Consider the following 16,624-nt stretch of genomic DNA (forward strand, 5'->3'; position numbering starts at 1 on the left):
CTTTCGTGGTTTTCAACTCAGATTTACCTTCCAGTTTGCAAACAAAGTTTATTAGCATTCATCTAAGGAATAGCATGTCATGAAATAACCTATTTCCACTCACCAACCTATGTGTAACAATACAAAGAGATGGTATTCATTTCATGAAGGCCAGAGCATTTCATCCTGCCGGCAGTATTTAAGCACCTTCTTCCATTTCCTACCTAATTAAAATGCTACTTAAGAACATACTTGTGCCCCAGGATGGTATTCCTCCTGGACGGACCTTATCTAGCAACTTGTATAGTTGCTCAGCCATAAGTACAAATAAGAACTGGTGAGATTGAAAACGCGTTTAACATTCCTTCGTGTCTTTTACACTTTCATTGGCAAGAGAGATAAAACATACGTTCCATAACACAACCTTTGAATTGCAGGCCTTTTAAACGCATTACATCAGTACTGTGTGCAGACATGAGTTATGTAACCACACCTCATATACCACAATGTGCCTATTTTCAAGTCTTTTTGAATGAGACAAAAAATGTAAATCAGAAAGAAAACTGAGTTTATCATCAACATCCCAATTTCTAAATGTGCTAAAGAAATGCTTACTTTCTAACCAGGTTTTATCAAGAAACCTTGGTTAGTTTGAGTGTTCACCTGTCACCTTTATACAAAAAAAAAAAAGGAACATAAATTTGTGAGGTGGACCACAAGTAGGGATAGGGAAGGCCATTTAACTCAGCCCAGCACCAAACCTGTCACTTATGTAGACAAAAAATTTAGCCCAGATGGTGCTTGCTGTACTCGTTAAGTAGCAACTATTCTAGATGTTTCCAGACAGAAGAGATCACTTTTCCAGAAGGAACTGTCGATAAATCTTCTCATGTAGCTTGTTCTCAAACTTTGGTACAAAGTTAATTCTGAGGATCTTACTGAAGCCCTCTCTCAATTCTGGTTCTTTAAACTTGTTCCTGAAACAGAAAAGATGACAGTTGCTATGAGAAATTGTACTAGTACTAAGATGAGTGAAAACATCAGCTGACAAGAAAATGAAAATCATAAATCACTTATTTCCTCACTTGGTGGAATGGAAGATCTGTTCGTTGATTGGCTTATGCGAAGAGTCTATTATCTCTCGAAACTGCACAAAAACAGAAACAAATTGTGAAAGTATGTTCTCTTTTTTTTTAGAAACTATCAGGTGACACGAACACTTTCAATGCTACCTGATTTTCCCAGAAACACATTATTAGATCATCACCGTTTCCACTAACAAGCATACACTGACAGACCTATCCTATCAAAACATGAATCCATATATATTTCATTACCCTTTCATTATGTCGACAGTGGGCGATGGAAAGATCAAAAAAGAAACAACGGCAAGGCTTCCCTGCTTTCTTGGCACAGTCTATATATCTGAAAATATAAGTAATTGCTAAATCCATTGCCTATCAAATGGCATAAACATCTGAAATATCAAAAAACTCCAAACACTACTGCACACACTCTTACATCCTGTTGGTTTATGTTTAAAAAACATAAAAATCCTAATGATAATTCAAAAATGTTCACCTTGCTCGAGACTCGGGGTCAACATTGGTGTTGTCTATAACAACTCTGCTGCCATTTGCCAAAGCCTTGTTGCACTCACTGACACACCTTTGCCAGCTCTTTAGTGTGTCCTGCAACAGGAAGAAAGTATCTGATGGAAGCAAACCATTTCAGTGTTGTCTATAAAGAGTCATGATATTCAAGTAGAACACAATAAGATATGTGCTGTCTATAATGTTTTGCTTTAGTGTCATGTCACACATCTAGTGTCCCCCTTTCACTAGTGCTATGATCATAAACATCAGCATATGTTGGTTAAAATGCAATGAAAACTAAAGAGCATTTATAAAGAACCAAGTTCAACCAGTTTATAGACTGACAAACACAGTATTCATTCAGCAACAAAATTTCGCATTCTGATGTTTCACTTTATTTCTAAGACCCCAAGTTGCTAGAGATGTCTGTGGCAAACTGCTTCCTCAGTATGTTATTTGTGTTATCATTAACGTTTACAGAGCATCCATAAAAGTATTTTACCTGATTGACATACACGTAGCCCTTAGGTATCAGGTAGTGACGAGCAAAGAAGGATTTACCAGCTGAAAACATTAAAGTTACCAGCATTAAAACACAGAAATGACCCAACAGGTACTTATGCAGAAAATGTTGCAATAAAAGTGAACCACCACCACTTAAAACAAAATTTAAATGCATTTATTGGAGCATGAGAGGGAATTAAAGAAACATGAGCACATTGAGATCTGCTAACAGGTGCACCAGACTGCCCCTGTTGGTGTGCAATTACAAATGCAGTGTCTATCATTCCCAACGACAGGTACCAGTGAGCTGGCAATCTCCAGTAAAGGTAGTGGTAGTGATGATGATGATCACATGTATACATGCACCTTTCCCTCTTAAGTTCTAGATTTAAGCAAAACAGAATATAAATAAAACAGGTTGTGACCTGGCCACCACATGGCCTCACCAGGTCAATATGCAAGTTAGTTTAGTCCTTGTTACTCCTAGAGGAGCATGCTAGCAGACCCGGTTTTGGGCACCCCCCATCAGTTGGGTCCATGTGGTTCCGATGTCCTTTGCCTATCTTCCTACTGTTCTTTTCCAAAATATGCAAGTTAGATACAGTCTATTCTGCTGCAGATATAAAATGGTGAAATCAATAACCTATCCTAAAATTTAGTTCCTCCTTTTATTTTAAGTCTTAAAATAGCTACTAGACATAGATTATAACATTTAGTTCTAGTTGTTTACCTTTGCAATTAAATAATTAATATAAGAACTTACATGCTTGAAATCCCACAAACACCACCACCTGAACAAATAAAAATTAGGTGAGAGGAAAAATTGCATGTTTCATGCATGGTCTCTATGCCATTCTTATGCATAAGCAAACTAAATAAAATGTTAACTTTAGCTGTTGGGAGCTCTTTATTTTAGCTCTTCATTCTCTTCAAAACGTAACATAGCACACCTTCCTCCTATGATGACGTATCAAGATAAAAGAAACAAGTCATTATTTATCATAAGCAAATTCAAGAAAACTGAAAGAATACAAATGGAAATTCTAAATATGGAGAATAATAGTATTGGTCAAAGCTATTAGATTCTGTATCAACCATCACAGCTGCATGAGTTAATGCTGACAACGACAAAACCTTTATTTTCTTTCAAAAAGATCAGCCAAAATGCCCAGTGAACAAAACCTTTGCAATGTGTGATGTCTCAAAAAGTCTTTGCCATAGCTTTAGCCATGCCTGTCTGCCACATGATAGCTCATGACATGCTAGAATGCATGTTTTTACTTATTGATAAGCATAATCTCAATGATTTATATTCTACAGGCAGTGGTAAGCGCTACTCACTTCTTGTTCAGGACTTATCAGCTCCTCCCCTAAGGGAACTAAAGGTGCATCTTTATTGAGACTTCTCTGCAAGACATAAAATAGAATTGGAAATTTCTTGTTAACATTTAAGCCATTGTGCTTGTTTGATGAAATGTATAGTTTACCATTAATAAACAATTGTGCTTGTTCAGATTCAAGAATTATTAGATGTGCATGAGTTTCCTAGAGCGTCTACTCAGTCACCCTCTCATTCTCTCTCTCACACACACACAAAATGTAAGCATGTCCTCAGGTAGAGTGATAAAGCAAAAGGAAAGTGTGTCTACCACTGTATATGTGTGTATGTCCTTGGCTCTATGGCCATGATGGTGTTGGTCTGAAGAGGTGATTGCTACAAAATGTAGTTAAATATATGAAAACCCAACAACAAAGCCTGTAAGTATAAAGTCATGTGAACAGCTGTACAATATAAATAAGGCAGCTCACAGGGTCAAACTCAGGCAGATTAAATGGAGCCGGTTTCTGCCCCAAGAAGAATTCCTCTGGGGTGTGAAATTTCAGGCCTGCATTGATGGCAAACTGTTCACAACACAAAAAGTACACATCCAAACTGCTTCTCACTTACAACATAAGTAGCAGAATCAAACAACCAAAGGTGTGTGTTAGGGAGAGGTGGGAGTGGGGGTGGGTGAAACAATAAATTTATGAGATTCTGTGAGTGTGTGTGTATGATATGAAAAGCTGTGTGCCAATAAAGAAGCAAAAGTAAGTGCTACAAACAGTAGAAATGGTGGTGGTGATAATAATGGCAATGACCTAGAAAAGTAATGACAACTTTTCAGAGCTGGTGGACTATCTAGGAAACAAAATGTTTTGACTTGGATGCCACATCTGTCATATTTGCAATTCATTGAGCAGTATGTAAATTTACACTATGGATGCAAACAAGCTTTGAACACTTCCAGTACTGACACTTGTGTTAAAGAAAGTGATCATCCAGTATCAATGTTACAATGTTAAAGAAAGTGACCAATCTGTGTAGCTGATAAGTTTAAGCTCTCTTTTTAGCTCAGACTTTTTCAAGACTTCCAGGAATCATCTGATTCCCCAAAAAACAACCACTTCTAATTCTCAAGGCTCAGAAAATAAGAATAAGGAGCAAAAACAAATTGGCAAAATTTTATATTACTAATCTATCACTGCATGAAAAATCCTTTTTCTTTTTGGGTGCCCAATTCTCAGGTCGCCCAGCAGCATCTGGAATAAGAAAAATACTTTCTAAACTGACAAAAATCTTAAGCAGCTTGTTTTATATTTTACACTTCGCTTTTTGTAAGCACTGAAATTTCTCTACAATACCCTTCTTATATTAACTGTTTAAAGCCTCCATGTCTGTTTACAAAATATTTTAAAATAAGCATCAAAGTTTTGAGAAACTGAAAAAAAAAAGTGACATAATTTATAGAGCTGCTGCCAATTGACCCCTGGGATAGTTTTACATCTCAAACCAAATTGAATTAAACATGATAATAACTGTGAGAGATTCCTTTCAATATCAGGATTTATGATTAAACACAGAAAAATCTGCATCACATGCATGCATACACACTGAGATCTCACCTCCCACAAAGAAACTCTCTGCAAGGCTGATTGGAATGCCATCATTCCTCTGCAACAAATGAGATCCTGTGACTTGTTACATTACCTCTCTGGACTGCCACCATCACCCCTCCCTATCTACTACAATCACTACTGCCATCTTTTAAATATTTACATTAATACACATAACTGTGTACTGGCCACCTGATTTAGAGTGGGTAGTCAGCACACACAAGAAATGCTATCCCCTCTCCTTAACATTTTTCAAAATGCCTTACCTGTTTTTTCAGCATCTGCCACATTCCTGGAGCAGGCTTGCGATAGAAGCCTCCAGAAGTGGACACAAAGATCTGAATAGGGACTTGCAGCTTGTCTACCACCTTCTCAAACTTGTTTTGGAGGTCTTCAATGAGCAGCTTACCTCTCCCAACACCTAGCTGTCAATTAAAAAAAAAAAATTGATCAACATTTTCTCACTCCAAGCGTTTACTTTAGTCTACATTAACATGATTTCTTGACTATATGTACTTAGCAATAATGTACACAGAAAATGATCCTTTAATGAACAAAAAAGGAAAGTATATTGTGATTAAATAAAATTAAAAGTCTTAATTTTGGGCGCATATCTGCTTGACTGCTTAGATCTTAGCCGTGAGTACCAATTTAAAAGATCTCCTTTTCACCTGATTTGTGAAGAAAGCTATCTTATATCCTGCAGCATAAAGGTGTTTCAGTTTACCAAATACTTCAGGCATCAGCACTCTAGATAAAGACAAAAGTGACATTCTTACTTTCCTCGATGTGTGTAACCATACTTTTACACAATCACACATACATACAACATGTAGGCAAAACATACTGTGATCACAAGTACGCATGCATACACACACCCTCTCCCCTTGTTGCATTTTCTTTGCTCAATACATTTCCTTCACATCTCTCCCTTTAGTTTAGTATTTTTGTTTTTTGTTTTTTGTTTTTTTAAAATTCTTTTGCATGAAGTCCTTTCATACCAGAATAAACAACACATACACAATTATTTTTCTTCTATCACCCTCATTACTTCTCACTTGCACTGTTAGCAGCAAACAATACAATGTCATATTCAAAATCTCTATCTCAACTTCTTTAACACCTTCTAAATATCACCAACCACTGTTAAGGGCATATCACAGGCACCATCTGTCGTATCATATGTTTCAGTGCTTAATCTGTAAGGAATAAAACTAAGGTGATACTTTTTTCACCGCTCTTGAATGTATGTGCATACTATATTAATAGGGGCTTTAAAACTTTACTTACTTCCAATCTGTCATATCTTTAGCGAAGACACGACCAGACTGGGTGGTGATTATGGTGCCATCAATATCAAAGCCTGCAATCTGCACAGGACCATTTTTTTTAAAACAATCTTCTACGTGCAAATTATATTTTGAAGAACAACCAACTGCAGTGCTATTTTCTAGAGTAATGTAGGCTTGTATGACAGTGTTATGGTAGAGAAGTATAGGCAGCGCTGTAATAATGAGAAGATATTATTATAATGGAAATGGAATACAGGTAATTACAGGCATAAACAGAGTGTAACCATACATCACAACAAAGAAGGGTGTAACTGGATAGCCAAGCAGGATATAAATGCTTCCTTATATGGTTTAACTAGACAGCCTTAACTGTTAGTCTTGATTATATCACATATCATTACCTGCCTTTAGTAAGTCTATCGAGAAGATTTACAAATATAAAAGTTCAGAAGAATGGAAAACACAACTTTCCTGATCTTTCTTTGCTGACTGCAACATTACGAACTTTCCCACACATACTTTGCTCAGATGTTTCAAACTAATCTATGGCAAGTTGTTACTTAATTGTTCAGCCAGACTTAAAAAGCAAAAAATTAGGTTACATAAAAAATTTATTACATGAAGTTTACCTTGTCACTGGCTTTAACTCCCTTGGAAGTGAATATGTATAATTTATTTTCATGACACACCCACTCTGACTCCTTAGCAGGTTTACCTTCCCTTTTGGGCTTGTTTTTCGATGACATCTCTGATGAACTTTTCTTCTTACTTAAAGAACTAGATGATTTATTTAAGGATGATTGCTTCTCTTCATCTCTGGCTTTTTCTAACTTTTTGGCTTTTGCAGATTCCTTTAATTCTTTGAGTTTTCGAGACACATCCTCAATCTGTGAATCTTCATCTGTGCTGTCTGCCTGAAGCCTTTTCACAGACTTAGTTTTCCCAGGCAGCCCATTATTGTCTGTGGACTCTCTTTTACTTTTACTGTTGGCTTTATGCTGAGCACCATCTTCATCTGGTCCAGGAGACTTAGTTTTCAAAGAAGTGAAATGTTCACTGACTTTTTTGCTATAAGAGGTTTCTGCACCATTAATTCTTGTCAGTGACTCTGTTTTCCCTAGAGACACTTTTTCAGTCTCTTTCTCTTTTTTAACCTCATTATCAAGCTTGTGATCCAAAAGCTTTTGTTTCTTGGCTGGAGTATGCTCCCCTGTTTTGTGATTATTTTCTGGGTGAGCTCTTTTCAGTTTCTCACTTAAATTTGGTACAGTTTTACTGTCGGCAGATTTATCTTTGTCTGTTGTGTCGTCTGCTGCTACTGGAGAAGACTTTCTGAAGTGTATCCTATGAGGATATATACCTTTGAGAACAAAAAGTGTTGACGTCGGGGACATATGAACTGTCTCGCCCTGATGCAAGTCCTTTCCATCCACAGATGTAATATTAGTGCCAAGCTGCTTCACCAGTATGTTTTGTGTTTCCCAATTTGCTGTCACTTCCACTGAAATACATATTTGTGCAAAAAAGGCTTTTAGAAAAAGGCCATACATTTTTACATAATAAAACACTAAATAACTTGGGTTTTTTTTTTAACCCTTTGGGCATGATGGGCGACGATTGTAGCTTTGCTGGGGAAGCATGGGAATGGCAATTTTCATTGCTTTTATTGCAAAGTTAAAACTTTTTCCTTCACAAAAATTATAGGTTTCTTGGTCTAATGTTTACCTGACACCACAAATAATAAAAAAACAAACTTCACCCACTGTCCTCTTCACATTCTTCAGTTATTAGCCGGTCTTTGTAGTACTTATACTCTTATGCAGTGCTCAGAGAGTTAAATTATTCAAATTTCCATCTCATTCTAAAATGTAAATAAATACAATCTCTTTTACAGTCTTCATTGTCAAAAGTCTAGATGGACATGTCATTGTCAGGTATCTGTAAATTGTAATTTGGTCTTCGTGCAGATCTTAGCCTCTGAGCCAGTATATCTGTCGGCTCACCTGAATGAACTGTTTGACAAGGTTTGTTGTTAGGATAAACATACACTGCCTTGATGGACTGGTGCAATCAACACTATTTTACTCCTCACTTTTACTCCTAACTGTTTGTTAAATGTCTGTATGGGTATGTGAGCAAAGACAAATTTCTGTCCTCCTGGGCAGACAATAAAGTCTGTTTTGATTTGATTTGATTTTGAACTATCATCATGAATGAACCAATCGCATGTTCGGTTAACACATTGCAATAAACAAAGAACAATTCTAAAAATTATACTGAACGCCACTGAAATACTGTATGATATAACTAATTAATTGCTACTCCACCTTGCGATCGCGAACATCGCGGGTCTGTAATCTTGGTGAGAGGCGATCGGCCAAGCTTGACTGGGATGCCGTCAGGAAGAGGTATAGGATCATGCGAACGTTGTAGACATTCAAGGAAGCAGCCTTCCATGGCAATTTTCAGGCGCAGGAAAAGTACGTAAACTAACGGACTATGATAGTAAAGATGTTTAAAGTGATCTAACACAGATGTTAGAGATTGGTACGACACATTGCCTGCGGCCTCAGTGCAGAAGCAGCGGAAAGCCCTCATATGGTAATATTCTAAGAGACATCATTCTTAGAATTTCTCCTTTTGGATAACACGTTAGCTCGAGTTTATTTTCACCGGTTTAGAAAGGTATTCAGGCATATAACTCTGTGTATTCAGTGTCGGCAATCGAATAAAATTTAATATGCATGTCAAAACCCATATGTTAATATTACTTTAGCAGGAATATGATATCTATGTGGACAAATGAACAGTTGTTTATATGGACTGGCGAAAAAATACACCAGTAACTAAGGAGAGTGGATAGCTGAGATCGAGGAGAACGAAACGTAAAGATGTTTTTTGAATGGTCAAATTGATAACTGAAGTTTTTTTCTTATTCTAAACATAAAAACTATTCAAACGTACAATACACTGAGGGTTATATCTAAAAATTGCCTGATTAAAAAAAAAAATCCTTTTGCAGACCTTACATTCTCAGTCAACTTTACTGTTTTTCCTTGTTGTTTTATACCGAGATTTCTCTGGTAGAGGAGTGATTGTTGTCAGCACAAAATTTCAGTAGGCCCAATGTCTTCTATGAGGGTATAACTATATATGTGGGTGCAGGGTGAAAACCATGGGGCTACTGACGGACACAAAGCAACGACAGAGACTGGTGAGCGTTTTAAGTCGGCATCATCAGAAACTGTCCGTGCTGCTGTATGTTGTGGGGTTGGTGTGGTTCCTTGCTTTGGCCTATGAACCTCTAAATGCCAGCACCTACTTTTCAGAAAATGCTCTTCTTCCAGGTGAATATTATTCATTACTGAAATTACATTGAAATTAAATGTGACTATATAAAATTTAGTTTGCAAACACATTAAAAGATTAACCAACCTATAACTTGGGTGTATTTATCAGTTGCACATATCCTTATCTACTAAGTACCTGAAGGAAGAAAGGTGGCTTTCAGGAGACATCATATAAACTATTAATATTATGTATAAAAAGAAATGTGCATGTACAAAACAAGAAGGGCATTGGTATACTGGAGGAAGATGTGGACCAAATCCAAACATAGATGTATAGGAGGTCATATATCTGTTAGCAGGTTTTGTACTTGGTCAAGACTGTTTTTCAGTGGATGCCAACATGATTGCAAAAGAAAGAAGATAACCACATGTACCAACAGCACACAAATTCACCATCATCACCTCTCTATAGATTTTTTGTTGTGCCTTGTATTTTATTTCCTGCTCGTTATTATAAGACATAACTAAACAGCAATTGCGTTTTGTGCAGAAATTTGCTCTTGAAATTCAGTTTGTTGGTTATTTTACTATTGCAGGACTGGTGGACTCTAACCTTCCATCAGAATTTTTCTCTCTTCATCAGTATGCAGAGGCTCTAAAAGCAGAGATGCAGAAAGACAAAAAGTAAGGATTTTAAGAAAACTTTAGGCATTTTATAATTTTTTATAAATAGCCGATTAAAAAAGAAAAAAACAGGTTGGGAATAATATATAACTATTAATCCATATGGACTGAGGTAGTATAAGAAAGAGAGGTACCACTTATTAAATCTCTGTGAGAAGTCAAATGTAAGTCACATTCAGATAGCATAAAGATGCCAGCATTTGTATGGTCTTGAAACATCAGTTCTTATTGTTTTTTAGAAGAGTTCCAAAAGACTGGATCTTCAGACAGTTTCAGAATCTTGGACTTGAAACTTACAGACATAATTTCACCATCAAGTATCCCTTCAAAATGGCAATTAGTCAGGTAAGGTATCATTCATGTTCAGGATCTTTTTGTGGATTTGTGCAAGACTCTAACTAAAATAGACTACAGGAATGATTGAGTTCCTGATCAGCAGTCTCAGGTTGTGGAATTGTTGTTTAACCATTTACACTGATTTTATACTTTTTAATGTTGGTCATAAGTAGAAAACTATCCTGGTCTTTCTTTTCTCCCCTTTTCATAAGAGACAGTCTTTGGGTCATGTCATCAGCATAAATTCAAACATTCTCTGAAAACATCTGTTCACAAAGTACTATCCCTGAATTACTGTTTTTAACTCCCTGGTAATATTGTCTGTAATCTACCATCATCTAACGACTCCATCTTACACTGTTTAAAGTACCTATACCCCTTCATACATTGCTTTATGTTCTACTCTTGTACCCAATCTTTATGTTGCTCAGTGAGCCTATACGGACCTCACACTCCACTATCTGTTATTTGTCAGTTATCATTACTCTGTGCAGAGAGTACAATCTATCTTAGTTGTGTTGCTGTGAATTACAAGCGCACATTATTATTATTATTAGAAATCTATAACATTTTCTACATTTATGATAATGCATCATTTCTATACAACTGTGTGTGAGTCAGGCATTTTGCACTCTACCATGGTTAAATCTGGCATTGTAAGCAGACATGTAGCAGATGCATTTGATGCATTTCATCACACCATTCCTGGTCTGTCTGGTTAAACTTATAAAGAAAATGTGGCTTTTAATCTAACAAGCAATTATTTAGTGTTTATGTCTGTACTTTTCCCTCATCCTGTAAAGCATGCAGTCCATCTTTCTCAGCAATAGTTCTGTAAAGGATCTACAGTTTGTGCATCATGTGTAGGACCTGGTTGGAGAGAACATTTTTGCAATTCTCCGTGCCCGTCGTGCAGCAAGCACAGAAGCTCTTGTGATGGCAACACCCCTGCGTGCAGCTAGTACCACAAAGACACAGACGGATGGTGGCATTGCTGTAATGCTTGGCCTTGCGGAACAGTTTCGCAGTAAGTGAAGTTGATGATATGAAAAAGGAACAGCTGATATTTATCCATCATCATATTTTTTTCAGTGTGCTTTTTAATATACTAAAAAGAAACTGTTCTGGCAATTAATTAAGATTGTTTACCTGGGGTGGTTGTGTTTGTGTACATACCTATGTATGCTTGTAATTTCAGAAAATCCTTACTGGGCAAAGGATGTCATCTTTCTCCTTAGTGAGTTTGATGAGGTTGGAGTCCACGCCTGGCTAGATGCTTATCATGAGACCAGATCACAGTGTAACTTGCTTTTCATTGTTTCCTGCCTTGTCATATGTCATGTTCATTGAAGCAGATATTGATAGCCTGCTATATAGTAGATTTGCTAGGGGTTTTTTTTTTCTTTTTTCCTTTCTTGTGAGGGTTTGGATCCCTTTTACCTTGAAAATAAATCAGATCAAACCTTTATAACAAACCCTCCCTATCTTGGACAGAATGTCATTCTTAAAGAAGAACAAAGAAAGTGTTTCATCCTGTTAAGCAGAACAAAGCTAAAATCAATATAATGGCAAAGACTGGGAACTGTTAAATTAAAATCGCCAACAAACAGAAATCTTATAACATATATATCACTTAAAGCCTTCTTGTATTTCCTGCACAGCTCTGAGAGTCACTTGCATTGGTTAATTTTAGATGTCATTCCTGATGAACTTCCTGGGCGAAGTGGTGCTATTCAGGCAGCCATCAACTTGGAGATCCCAAGAGATAAGATTCAGTATGTGAATATAAAGATTGAAGGGCTCAATGGACAACTGCCCAACCTTGACCTTTTCAATTTGGCTGTTCGCCTGTGTCGTCGAGAACAGGTTCTAGTGACTTTCCACCATCGGGTATGTATTCTTTATCACTGTTTTGCCACATATAAATTTGATATATATAACATAATTGTAGGGGGAAGGGTGGAAATCACAGATTGCTATGTGTGGAATGAAGCTTAAAATAAAATCAGTCATCAACTTAAACATTTAAACTTCAGTATGACCAAGATTGAAAAATAAATTAAGTGAAAAATAAACCAGCAATAGTTATGTTTTTCTCATGCTAAAAATAAAGCTATCAGTTCCTAATTTTTTTTTCTTATTCTTTCCTGTCCATCCTGCTTTCAGAGTGATCACTATGAAGCTGATTCATGGGACAGCTTTCAGCATTCACTGGTCACAATGCTGCATATGATGTGGTCACAAGCTTCTGGGGCACCATCTGGTGGCCATGGTCTCTTTCATCGTTACCATATAGAGGCACTCACATTAGAGGGAGTGCGTTTCAAGAAGGGATTCAAAAATCACCCACTAGAAAAAATAGCCAGGTTAGCACCAATGAACAGACTCTGCAAGGGACGTGTTCACTGGAAAAAAACCCAACATCAATTAAGTACATGATAGCAATAGCGGTCTTCAGATTTTATAAAGCCTCAATCTCTATGATGATTATTTGGTTATGAACTATTCTTGTTTGATTACAGTTTATTATGAAGGGCAACTCTGAAACTTGCAGTGTTGATACTAGCATCCACTATGAAACATTTATCCAGTGCACCCACACACAAACCTTTCCTGTTCTGAAAATGTTTGCTTTTTCACCTGTTGTCTTTTTTAAATTAATTTTTTTATCTGTGGGAGCTCACGACATTATAATTTTTCTTGCAGGGTGACAGAAGGCATATTCCGCAGTCTGAACAACTTGTTGGAGCGCTTTCACCAATCTTTCTTTTTCTATCTGCTGCCAGCCACGGATCGATATGTCTCCATCGGCCTGTACATGCCTCCCTTTGGGTTAATGGTTGCTGCTGCAGCTATTAAAATATCCTTTTCTTTATTGCATTCAAAGCTTTTTTGCATGAATAGCAGTTTCTTCTTGTCAAATGTTCAGAAATCATTTACTGAAGACCTTTTTATGAAAGAGTTGTTAATGGTTGAATTACTTGAAAAAGACATTTTAAACAATTAATTTATTGTGTTACAAAATAGCTGATTATTTCAATAAAAGAGATCTTAATCCTATTTATAATAAAGCACTTTTGAAAAAAAACATAGTTGGAATGTTTTATGTGAAAAAATGTTTCTTAATGACCACAAGCACTAGCTTTGTGGATAGAGACACATCCCTCCAGCACAGATAATGAAGAGGACTCGGGAAATAAAGAGAGTCTAGAAGCCAAAACTGATAAAGAAGAGAAAGCAAAAGATCATAATGTTGAGGCTGAGAAAAGTGGAGAAGCAACTAAAGACAACGAGAAGCCAGGTGAAGATGAGGGAAAGAAGTGTGAGAAGATATCAGGAGAAACCACTGAGGGGCAGCACCAAAGCCCTGGTGAGGAGACAGATGGAACTCAAGATGTAAGCCTAAATGAAGACTCTGATGACGAGTTTGAGGTAAGAAAAGTGTCTTGATTGAAGATGATTTCGGTAGACTTTTTTTTTGTTGAAAGGGTAATGAATATAAAGTGTATTGATCTCGCTGGTTGGAAGTCTTTTGTCAGAAGTTAAAACAAAAAAAGAGTAGCATCCAAAATTGTGTTGGAAATTATCCATTTTTAAATGTGAAACTGAATGATGTACTCAAGGTTACCATAAAAATATAAACTTTAATCAGATGTGGCCAGAGGGTTTGTATCAGCCATTAGGTCATAGCTTTCTCAGGGACTTGCATCTTTTTATTCTTACAGCAGAATGTTTTCAAGGAACTTGCATCACCTTCATTCCTTTGCTTAATTGAAAGAACACGTGCTTTTCCCCATACACCTGCTCTGTTGTGTTGCAGTTACAGATGACAGGCTTATTGACAGTAACACCTATGATACTGGTATCTTTCCTTCTGGGGCTGATGGCTTACACTGCCCCCTACATACTGACACGCTTCACTCCATCAATGAAAATGAAGCCAGATGACACCATATTGTTCGGCATTTTGGCAGTCTTCTCTGCTGCTTTGTCCTACCCTTATCTTATGAGCAGGTAATATTTCAGATGGTTAGGTTTTTGAGTTAACTGCTGATGCTAAAAATGTGCATGTTTGTTTTACTATGTTCCCATGATACAGGTTTTAGTCATGTTAGCAATATATACTCCGTAATGCTTATTTTCTTGGCACACACTCTCACATTCACATTTCGTTGAGACATGTACTCCCATGTTTTCCTCTTTCTCCAGGAAGGCAGCACCCGAGGACCAGTTGACAGTAGACTGGCGTCTTCTGCAATGCGTGGGTTTGTTCATGCAGGGACTTGTGCTAATGGCCCTCTCTGTCATGAACATCTCTCTTGCATTTTTCCTTGCTGCCTCATCCATACCAGTCACAGGTTTTATTAAGGGGACCAACCAAAGGTCAGTAATATAAGCTTGACATGAAGCTTTTCTTTTGCAAGTGTTCATATTCTTCCTGGAAGTAGAAAATGTTAGAGTGAATTAAATGGCAGCTTTTTTTTTTTATTCTTACAGAGTGCTTCGTGTTCTCCAGCTTTTTGCCTTACTTGTCATCTCCCCTTTGGGTCTCTTGATCATTGCCTCTCTTGTGAATGCTTCCTTGGAGAAGAACTTCAGTGGGAAACTTGTGGACCTTGTTGCTGGGGGCTATGAACACATGAAGGAGATGATATTTCTGCTGCTGGTAGACCAATACCTCTTCAGCTCCTGGACATACACAATTATCTGCTTTGCCATCCTTCCTACCTGGCTTGTCTTCTGGGCAGTTCCCTTCAATTCACCTTGATAATGTTAATGAGCTCAACAATATTGGACTATGAAATTTCTTGATGCTTTAATGGCATAACCTGAACAGTGCAGGTGAACAGTTCAGTTTTCCAGCACAGGCATTACGCTTATAGACATATTCCAACATTCCTGCTTTTTCAGAAGCAACTCTTAATGATTAAAGGAAAAAAAAGCTCACCAATCAAAATAACCCCCAAAAAAATCAAAATGTCATCTTACGTTTGAAAATAGTGTGTCTAAAAGAAATGCAGTTTGGAGTAATGCAATCTGTTTTTCCTCACATCTCCTGAATGTACCTTATGCTTCTGTCCTCTCACACACCTCATTTTCCCTTTAGCAATAGAGTACATGAACAAAAACGAGAAAAAAATATTCAGTAGTGTGATTTTCAGCTGTTGTAGGCATGTAGATGCAGTGGTCCATGAACATTTCTGCCCTGATAAGAGAATGCCTTGTTCATATTCAAATACTTATGTAATTTAAATATGTTAATTCAGATTGAGGATGATGTAATTCAGATTAAAGATGGCATATAAACACACTGAATTTGTATGTAATCACATGTTGAATATTTTTGTATGCTGTATGCATGCACATGTTGAATTATCCTGTTATTTTGTAGACTATTTTTTCTGTAAACAGTTTGTTTAAAATTGACTATTATGTCCTTGTAAAAATAAATTTTTAAAAATGGATTGATTTTTTTCAGTTTATAGAAACATTATCAATTATTCATTTCAAATATTGTCTTCTTTTAAAAATAATGCTCTTCAAATTTAAAAAGAATAAATTTAGCTGGGAAGGTATTGTGTCGGTTTATGCATTGTTAACAGTGTAAAGTTGCCTTTATGGCTTCTGATGGTTTTAATGTAAATTGTTTTCTTAGATCAGATGCCATGCCTGGTGTTTCATGCCCTCACCTATTGTTGTGGGTAATATCTCTATGCTTTTGGAATCTCACGTCAGTGTTGAATTTCTTCTGCCCATTCATCATGTTTCTTAACTAAATTGTGGTAGCGCAAATCATTCACCTCCTTGGAATTAACTGAGTGTTGCTCAGGCTTGTAATATGAGAAAATGACTCTGTAATACTCAGACTTAACACTCTTGCATCTGAAGACAAATCTATATTCCAACCCGAGTAATACTTGGGATTAAATGCCAAGAGGTTTAACACATCACTCCCTTCTATGGCATCAGTAAGCCAGCCCACTGGTACCTATTGCTGAGGGAAACCTGA

General features: G+C 36.8%; 2 protein-coding genes across 4 annotated transcripts; one reads left to right on the forward strand and one right to left on the reverse strand.

Moving 5' to 3' along the window:
* Positions 1–28: 28 nt before the first annotated feature.
* Positions 29–8,905, reverse strand: LOC112576809 (bifunctional polynucleotide phosphatase/kinase-like). The gene is made up of 15 exons (XM_025259559.1): positions 8,632–8,905; positions 6,934–7,805; positions 6,303–6,382; positions 5,684–5,762; positions 5,279–5,437; positions 5,022–5,070; positions 4,591–4,658; positions 3,888–3,980; positions 3,420–3,485; positions 2,842–2,869; positions 2,077–2,138; positions 1,561–1,670; positions 1,317–1,404; positions 1,065–1,126; positions 29–956 (listed from the first exon to the last, which is right to left on the reverse strand). The coding sequence occupies exons 1-15, from the start codon at positions 8,900–8,902 to the stop codon at positions 833–835; spliced, it is 2,211 nt and encodes a 736-aa protein (XP_025115344.1). The 5' UTR covers positions 8,903–8,905; the 3' UTR covers positions 29–832.
* Positions 8,768–15,926, forward strand: LOC112576810 (glycosylphosphatidylinositol anchor attachment 1 protein-like). 3 transcript variants are annotated; one of them, XM_025259562.1, is made up of 13 exons: positions 8,768–8,905; positions 9,470–9,651; positions 10,191–10,278; positions 10,518–10,623; positions 11,482–11,641; positions 11,813–11,914; positions 12,308–12,504; positions 12,781–12,980; positions 13,321–13,474; positions 13,750–14,046; positions 14,435–14,628; positions 14,824–14,997; positions 15,112–15,925. In XM_025259562.1, the coding sequence occupies exons 2-13, from the start codon at positions 9,480–9,482 to the stop codon at positions 15,380–15,382; spliced, it is 2,115 nt and encodes a 704-aa protein (XP_025115347.1). In that variant the 5' UTR covers positions 8,768–8,905; positions 9,470–9,479; the 3' UTR covers positions 15,383–15,925. The 3 variants fall into 3 exon arrangements, with proteins under 3 accessions (XP_025115347.1, XP_025115346.1, XP_025115345.1); XM_025259561.1 differs by lacking the exon at positions 8,768–8,905 and adding an exon at positions 8,942–8,989 and having other exon boundaries at positions 15,112–15,926; XM_025259560.1 differs by lacking the exon at positions 8,768–8,905 and adding an exon at positions 8,961–9,189 and having other exon boundaries at positions 15,112–15,926.
* The last annotated feature ends 698 nt before the right edge of the window (positions 15,927–16,624 follow it).

Source organism: Pomacea canaliculata, linkage group LG12, assembly GCF_003073045.1.
Source record: "Pomacea canaliculata isolate SZHN2017 linkage group LG12, ASM307304v1, whole genome shotgun sequence".
NCBI lineage: Eukaryota > Metazoa > Mollusca > Gastropoda > Architaenioglossa > Ampullariidae > Pomacea > Pomacea canaliculata.

What these genes read in the sequence shown, in the direction of transcription:
- LOC112576810 (XM_025259562.1), top strand. Translation starts at nt 9,480, where the DNA reads ATGGGGCTACTGACGGACACAAAGCAACGACAGAGACTGGTGAGCGTT. An exon ending in TCAAAATGGCAATTAGTCAG is followed by an intron (nt 10,624 to 11,481) that starts GTAAGGTATCAT and finishes CATCATGTGTAG; the next exon opens with GACCTGGTTGGAGAGAACAT. An exon ending in TAGTGACTTTCCACCATCGG is followed by an intron (nt 12,505 to 12,780) that starts GTATGTATTCTT and finishes TCCTGCTTTCAG; the next exon opens with AGTGATCACTATGAAGCTGA.
- LOC112576809 (XM_025259559.1), bottom strand. Translation starts at nt 8,902, where the DNA reads ATGAGGGCTTTCCGCTGCTTCTGCACTGAGGCCGCAGGCAATGTGTCG. An exon ending in GGCAGATGCTGAAAAAACAG is followed by an intron (nt 5,071 to 5,278) that starts GTAAGGCATTTT and finishes CATTTGTTGCAG; the next exon opens with AGGAATGATGGCATTCCAAT. An exon ending in GACCCCGAGTCTCGAGCAAG is followed by an intron (nt 1,405 to 1,560) that starts GTGAACATTTTT and finishes TTATATTTTCAG; the next exon opens with ATATATAGACTGTGCCAAGA.